Below are 8,281 nucleotides of genomic sequence, written 5' to 3'. Positions count from 1 at the left end.
GGAGCCATTTAGCTCAAACTTGCAGAGTACACCTGGTAGTTGAGTCGGATCGCGGTTGGATCACATTCTTACCACAAATGAAACCGTACTGATGCGCATCACAGTTTATTTGTATCCACACTATTGTGGTTGTTTCGGTCCGCACAGTGTGATTGCTGCCTTCACACCTGCTCAAACAAACTGCAGGGGGTAAACGCTCCAGGGTTTAATTCAACCAAACTAAGCAAGGCAGGTGTGAAACCTTTGCCTGAGTTTTGGAGTGACTCAAGTTGTGTGAGAGTTGTGCTCTTTTCCTGCTGGAACCAGTAATTGTGATTATTCAATTTAATTTATTTTATTTATGATAACACAAGTATTTTTGAAAACAGGGTTTTTCCCTCCTTCATTCTCAAAAAAAATAATCTGTCCACACAAGCACCATTTAAAAAAAAAAATCACCATTTAAAAAAAATAAGTTGGCCAATCACAGAAAGAAGAAGATGTTGGCATGTTGCCAATTCAGAAGCCTGAAAAAAAGCTATTACTGGAAGGCTACTTGGCTGCAATGGCGCATTGATTGCTCTGTTGGGGCATTTGGACGCCTCCACTTCTCAATATAGTGGAAGACTATGTCACGGCACAGTCTGTTTTGGCCTAGCGCCAGGCTGAGATGGGTGTGCCTTAACTGCATCAGAGTTTACAAAAGCGAAAGTTGAGGACAGACTGAGAGAGTCAGGAAGAAAGCCATGTGTTTTCGAAATGCCGTAACGAATCCTCCTTTTCCCCATCAAGTTCCGGAGCATCGAGGGTAATCGATGCTGGTTAATGACGGAGCTGGATGGAAGACGAAGCGACAGTGGATCCAGGTGACAGGTAGGCCTTCCACTTTACCTTTAGCCTGGTGGGCTAGCACTAGTCTCTGGAGTTTCATACGTAAGGGTAAACAAAGCTCTGGAAGCCCTAAACGTAACGATAATATCAAGTTTCCCAGAGTTGTGGTTGTGCCGTGACAACTAACTGTACATTTATGTGAAAACATGTAAAAAGTCCCGATAGCAAGGTTAGAACCAGCAGGAAAGTAAGGAAAGTATATATTCATGAACCATTTTTAAATATTGTTTTGAATCAGTAGGAAACCATTGGACCCTGCTTCACTTCAGGAGAAACCAATGGGCTTTGGGCGAAGTTCCACAGACAGGCTGGGGTAGTCAGAAAGCATTTAAAGACACCAACACATTGTTGGTTAAGGTGTTTTCATGAGATTTGTTGACGTACAAAATATATAATATCACTCGTATACCAATACCAATACCAATACCAATCGTTATCCTAAGATTTGTTTGCTCCAGATGTTGTTATACTGACCAATTCACTAACAGATCAAGTCACAGGATCGTTACCTTCACCTTCAGAAAAGAACATTGAGATCGATCACTGTTCCTCACAGCCAGTAGCTGGAAAAGCCTCCGCTTCCTGGTTCTGGAACATGTACTGTGAAGGAAAAAACACATGCACACATACTTTAACCCTAACCCTTAATTTCATAACAAATAACAGAACATTTGTGCTATCTATAAGTTGGATATCTGTTATCCAACATCTTTATCATGTTCATTCAGCAGAATATAATGGTTATGTGATGTTAGAAGTCCTGTCCCTTCATGCAGAAGCTGGGCTGCCAACAAATGCACCAACAACATTAAGTTCACCACCCGACCCATGATACAGCGCTTTTTGCTCCACTTTGTGGCTAATATAGGTGAAGAGCCCTGGTTGTGGCCAGGGATGATTCAAACCCACATAGACTAGGTGGCTATTTTCTAAAAGCACATCCACCGCATCCTCTTGCATTAAAGTGCTTCTGTTAAGCTACATTAACTAGTCATGGATATATTTGGCTGGTGCAAGTGTAGCCCAGTCAGGCAAGAGAGGAAGACGAGGTGGAAGAGAATCAGCAGCAGTAATGAGGAACTGAGGATAAAGAGAGATAGAGATAGATAGAGAGAAAGAGAGAGAGAGAGAGAGAGAGAGAGAAACAGAACGAGAGAGACATAGAATGAGAGAGACAGAGAGAGGAGCAAATATATGGAGCTGGGCAAGACAAACAGTGGAGCTAATTCTCCAGTCAGGTGCCAATAAACCATTGCAGAAGAATAGATCAAACAAGATGACGTAATTAAAAGAGTGCCAGTCAAATCGTATCGATGGATATCATGATGAGACGGCCAAAGATGAGTTAAAGAGAGTTCAGTGATTGTATTTTGCAGCACAGTGGTACATGTTGCAACAGCATAATCAGTAGGGGTGGGGGAAAAAATCAATACAGCATAGTATCGCGATATTTTCTGTGGCAATACTGTATCGATACACAGACGCCAAGTATCGATCTATTAATATATATCGTGTCAGTTTGTCTGCTTGACTATCCCATTTTGCAGCAATAAAAATTGAAGTGAGATGAACAAACTGAGAAACGTATATTTGTAGATAAAACAGATGTTGACAAAGTTTCCTTTTGGGGACATAATTTGAAATTGGGAAACATTTGAAGTTGGAAAAAAAGGTAATAAATTGCAATATATCCCAGAATATTGCAATATGTTTAAAATCGCAATAATATCGTATCGTGACATCAGTTTCGTAATGATATCATATCGTGAGGCCTCTGGTGATTCCCACCCCTAATGATCAGTGATTTGGACATCATTAAAAGAACTAACTGCTGTTTGACATGAGGACACATTCCATAAGGCTTATCAGGCAAACAAGTCTTCACTACCAAACCAAATCATTTATGATTTCATGGCACCAATTTCCCACCTAACTTCTCTCTGCTTCAGCTGTTAAATGCAATCTTTAAAAAGTAGAGAGGATTTGGAGAGATGCTGTATACTATCGGGCTGTTTTGTACTCTTTCTGCAATGGTTGCTGGTGGTGGGAGAGCTTTACACAACCGCATGAAAGACTATTTACAGTGAGCCCGACAGTGTAAAGCCTCACCCTCTATTCAATGCAAGGTGGAAAGAAAATTGCACTTCAACGACATTACTGATTTTTTTCTAGCAAACTTTGAAGAGGGGAGTGGGGGGCAGAAACCTGTAATCTTGATTACAGATGTTCATTTCAGATCACGTTGCTGCTGGAACATGTGAGGTCAGAGCAGAGCAGGCTCCTCAAGGAAGTGCGCCAGGCTTTGAAGCTCATTTGACATAGTGGCCAAACGGTGTAATTACAACTTCCTGGTCTGTCACGTGATGCAATGGGGCCCAAAATGACTTTTTCCCATAGACTTACATGGCGAAAGAGTAAATGTAAATCAGTGGATATGTTTTTTTGAGCGTTACACTCCTCACAAAATGACTCGTATCACTATCAGAATTTGATCCATTTGGTCCAAAAACATTTGGAAAGTCTAGAAAAGACGCACAATTAAATCCTTTAATCCCTATTCAAGTTAGCGGAGTGCTAAACCAGAAGTAGCCGACTCAGCCGGCAGAAGTCTCTAGTGCGCCTGCTCTATGGACTCCATAGTGCGCTACTGAGCAACTCTCATAGGAATGAACAGGGGCCCACCGCCAACACTGTATTCTTATTATACATCCACAGAGCGGAGCAGATGCGACGACCCAGAAACGCTGAACAATCAGAGCAGATTGGGCTTTTTCGGCAGTATGAGAAAAATAAAAAGTGTTTTTTGAACATTAAAGTATGTAAACATGTTCTAGTAGAAACACAAAATACAAGTATAAACCTCTAAGACAGTGCTGTTTTTGCTCTGGACAACCTGAAAAGATGAAGACCCACCAGGCATGGTGCGGTGTACAACCCATTCTCACTCCCAACTCCTAAAATACGGGGCACTTGGTCATTGGCTCTCAGCGTCAGATACGACGCAATAAGCACCCTTCAGCGTGTGTATGGAACGCACCGGGCAGAGCAGCAGCTCCGCGGCACGTGAAGATGACGTAGTTTTAAGAGCGACAGCGGTAGCAAATTGTATGAAAGCCCGAAATTCCGCGTGGGGAGGTTGGTTGGGGTGGTGGATGGGTTAAACAACACAGGACTTTCACAGTTTTGTCCTAAACCCAACTGTTGCGTTCTTCTTTTCTAAAACCAACTGTCCCATTCTTGTCCCACGTGTCACGTAAATGCACCTTTTATAAGCCCACCATCGATCTTTCCCTAGACCTAACTGCGTCAAAAGTGACGACAATAGCCCAGTTTAGATAGAGCGCGTTTAGATCGGACGCAAAAGGAGATTTTTAGCGTCAATAACAACGCCAAAGGCACCTGACCAAGCGTCCGTATTTTACGCAATATATATATATATATATATATTTGTTTTTGGACAAAAACAGACCTAAAGAGAGCACAATTAATGCACAATTAATCGCAATTCTATCGAAATCGCAATATGGCCTACTGCAATATCCAAATCGCAGGGGGATAAAAAATCGCAAGTGGGGGGCGCAATGTTTGTTAAAGGCATAACACTTCTGTCATCTTCTTGTCAAACACTTCTGAATTAACTATTTTCCTCACATCGTGCAGCCGTAGTGCATATGTGACATACATTTGCCAGGAGGACACAAACAAAACTCCAAATGAATGATAATTTTGCTCTGTGTCTGCTGAGTTTGGGCGAGTGGCAACCGGTTGAAACATATTCACCATATCAACTTTATAAGGTGATGCCAATGTTGTGCTGACAGCTTGTTGCGGTGCCTCAAAGTGGCCAAAAAACAGTTAATGCAGATTTAAAGACCTCCTCCCTAAAACTAGACTCAATAGGCAATGTAATACTTGTAGTGTCATATACATTTCGGGACGAGAATAAAGTAGTTAAGCAGAGGAGATGCCATTACGTTGCATGATTAAAAGAAGAAGGTTACTCGTGAAATAATCCTCCTCCAAGCTCTGTCCAAGTGCAGCTCTCACACTTTATAACTTACTGATTTGAGGTTGGACTCCATCTCAGTGAAGTTCCACTCAGTCAGAGGCAGGCTTAAACTGAAGGGCTACAGAGAGAGAGAGAGAGAGAGAGAGAGAGAGAGAGAGAGAGAGAGAGAGAGAGAGAGAGAAACAGAAGTGAGAAAAACATTTATCAGTGTAGGTCAATAATAAGGAACAGTTCAAGTCATTGGCTGTTTAAGCAATGACAGACACAACTACCTACTACTACTACTACTTTGAAATTTCAAATATCGGACACATCTGAATCTACATGCAGTTAAACAGGTTGTATAGCACAGAGCTACTGACATCCATAACAGCGCTGGTCCCAGCTTCCACAGTACTCTGCTGATGGCTCCTGAGCAGCAGCTGCTGCAACTCCTCCAGGCTCATGTCCACATTCTCCACTGCATCTGAAACTTCCACTCTGCAAACACACACACACACACACACACACACACACACACACACACACACACACACACACACACACACACACACACACACACACACACACACACACACGCACACACACACACACACACACACACACACACACACACACACACACACACACACACACACACACACACATATTAATATGTAATATATAAACACATACACACGGGTCCCTTGCTCACTGCTTGCATTACTTTACAAACATCTTTGTGTACATTGAATTGTCTACTGTATGTATGTCTATCTAGTTTGAGCAGCTACCTGTCTAGGGCAGGTCTCTTGCTCCTCTTCTCCATCATAGAAGCCACAGAGCCCCTCCCCTCCAGAACAGACTGGACCATAGCGACGGGGAGAACAGGAGGTTCTGAGGAACACACCTCACAGGAGGAGGTCAACGCTATAGCCTCTCCTCCCCCTAAGCTGCCTCCTTTCCCTCCTCCTCTCACTCCTGGACTTACTGGCTCTTCTTTGATTAGCATCATGCACTTCTCCCTGTTGGTAGAGTCAAAAACTGTGAGTCAAAAGATAACCTAAATAGTATTAGGTGGGTCAAGAAAATGATCCAATATCCATGACCTCTTTCACAACATCCTAGACTCCTACATGCTGCAATAGCTGTAGAGCTAATTGTGGGGGTTACTTTTATGGGAAATAGTAATGTTACAGTATATTGCATCACTCACCTAGTCTCATCAGGCTGCATCTGGAGGGCCATACTGGCCTGAGACATGTCAGTAACATCTGATATAATTGGTCCTCCTGTGAGCCCACTAGTAGAGCAAGAAGCGGTATCACTGGAAGGCTGAGGAAGAAGAGATGACTGTGATTTGTGTTTGCTCTTGTCTTGTCTCTTCTAGTAAAAACTCTCTTTTTTCTCATTTTGGGCCCACAGTGTTGCTCATTTACAATTAATACAGATTCATAGCAGGCCTATACTGTCATACAAAACACAAGTATAATTTGGTTGTTGAATAAAACCAGAATCAAAGGATTTGTTTTACCGTATAAAATTAACGCTGCACATGAAAGTATTTCCATGAAAACAGCATATAACATTTGCAGTAACTACTAAATGGGGTTAAAAACCAAGTCTAACCGCACTTTAGCTGTGCAGTGACTGCATTTTGGTTATGTAGAGCGGCCCAGGCAGCAATAACTGTACAGTGGCTTGATAATATCTGGGCTATAAAAACCCACCGTCGCACTTACTGCACTCTTACAGAGAAACAGACAACTAGACAGCCTAAGCAACAGAGTCAAGTTAAAGCAAGATGGTAAGATACAGTAGCCACAAGCTAGCCTTGGCTAAAGCTAAATGTACCCCCCCTCCCTAGCTCTCTCTTTAATAAAAAAATACATTTTGATGAACCAGTATCTTGTCGGTAATTCAGGTTGATATCCACCATTATTTACAGTAATGAGTCAGTAGCTAAATCTAGTTTTAATGGAGATAAAAAAAATAGGTTTGGCTAACAAGCCTAGCTTAGTAGAGGAGCTTTGCCATCAGGTTTTGACTCAGATGAAATTTATATTGTTTGATGTGTTGTTATTAAAACTATACATTTAAATCTCATATTTTAATTAACAAAGATAGAGACTCAAGGTCTATGAAACTATACTGTAAATAATTTAAATATAGTTTCTTTTCTGAAACAAAATAATTGAAATGGGCAAAAAAGCTGGCAAAAGCATTCTTTTAAGCTTATCCGACGGCAGGGTGCAGAATTTACATTTTATTAGGTGTCATGTATGGTCATCATGACAGTGACATTTGGGGGTAAAAAAACTGTCTCAAAATGGATCAAATGAAGGCATTACAACCTTTCCATTTGCTCAGCACATTGCTGATCAGTCTAAGATTCCCTGCTATTGTAGTTACTGCTCTCTGCCTTTGTAGGGCATGAGGGTGGGGTGTGTCGCTTGTGTGATTATTTTTACAAACTTTACAAACTGGGATGAAAAAATTGTCAATTCGCTTCAATCCAGGGCTTTAGTTTGTACAGCCTGTTATAATCATACACAGCACGTCCATAGCCCTCCAAATGTGTTTCTGCGCACTGCCTCCCTCTAGTGGTGATATAACATAACAGCTAGACTGATGGCAGCCGGTTAAAGAAGAATTATGTCCAGATAATATATATTCACTGTTATGTGGTGGATATGCCATGTCATAAGAACAGATAAAATAAAAGTCTGATTGCTGAATGATACCTTCTGTATTACGAATGGTGTGTGGTAAATCAACTGAACAAATTTAAACATGGCCAAGCAATTAGAAAGGCCAGCCAGTAAATGTAAAGTAGGTGTTTACTGCATGTGGCTGCCAGTGCCATTTGTGCTAAATGTGGAAGGTCAGCAGCACAGTAGCTTACTTATTATAGTTCCCAGCAAAATGGTCTCATCAACAAAAGGCTGCAGAGCACTGACACTTCTACAGGACATTCATTTCTGATACAGATATACATGTTTTTTATGACTCTAAAAAAAGACCCAAATTAAGATAATCTCATTTGATACATGTTTACCGGACTTTAGGGGTTGTGAAGCACAGTGGTAAACACAATAGATGTATCACTTTCATATTTTCTCACCGACTGGATGTAGAAGGGCTCATGCATGGGCTCCATTGGGTGACTATGGCTGAACTTGGAGGCAGGAGGACTGGGAGAGCCATCGTCCAACATTAAGGGCCTAGAGACATTTGTTTTCAATCAATTACACATCGGCAGTCAATCACAGCAGGGCATCATCATCATCATCATCATCATCATCATCATCATCATCAGAGTACTAATTAATGAATGAATATAACCTGTTGCAGATGGAAACTTTGCAGACCGGTCTTTGATAAACCAAATCTAGCGTTACAACAGCAACATCTCATTGCCGG

At 41.6% G+C, this 8,281-nt stretch overlaps 1 protein-coding gene across 1 annotated transcript in view; it reads right to left on the bottom strand.

Annotated features, from left to right (window-relative positions):
* Positions 1-1,410: 1,410 nt before the first annotated feature.
* Positions 1,411-8,281, bottom strand: part of hsf4 (heat shock transcription factor 4) — a 24,779-nt gene continuing 17,908 nt past the window's right edge. The window contains exons 7-12 of the mRNA XM_078256173.1: positions 7,983-8,082; positions 6,075-6,193; positions 5,653-5,883; positions 5,242-5,359; positions 4,932-4,997; positions 1,411-1,470 (exon numbers count right to left, since the gene is read on the bottom strand). Coding sequence (XP_078112299.1) covers positions 1,411-1,470; positions 4,932-4,997; positions 5,242-5,359; positions 5,653-5,883; positions 6,075-6,193; positions 7,983-8,082 — 694 coding nt within the window. The remainder of the gene's footprint in view (positions 1,471-4,931; positions 4,998-5,241; positions 5,360-5,652; positions 5,884-6,074; positions 6,194-7,982; positions 8,083-8,281) is intronic.

This window comes from Sander vitreus, chromosome 8 (assembly GCF_031162955.1).
Source record: "Sander vitreus isolate 19-12246 chromosome 8, sanVit1, whole genome shotgun sequence".
In the NCBI taxonomy this organism is placed as follows: Eukaryota; Metazoa; Chordata; class Actinopteri; order Perciformes; family Percidae; genus Sander; species Sander vitreus.
This window is presented reverse-complemented; position numbering and strand designations above follow the sequence as displayed.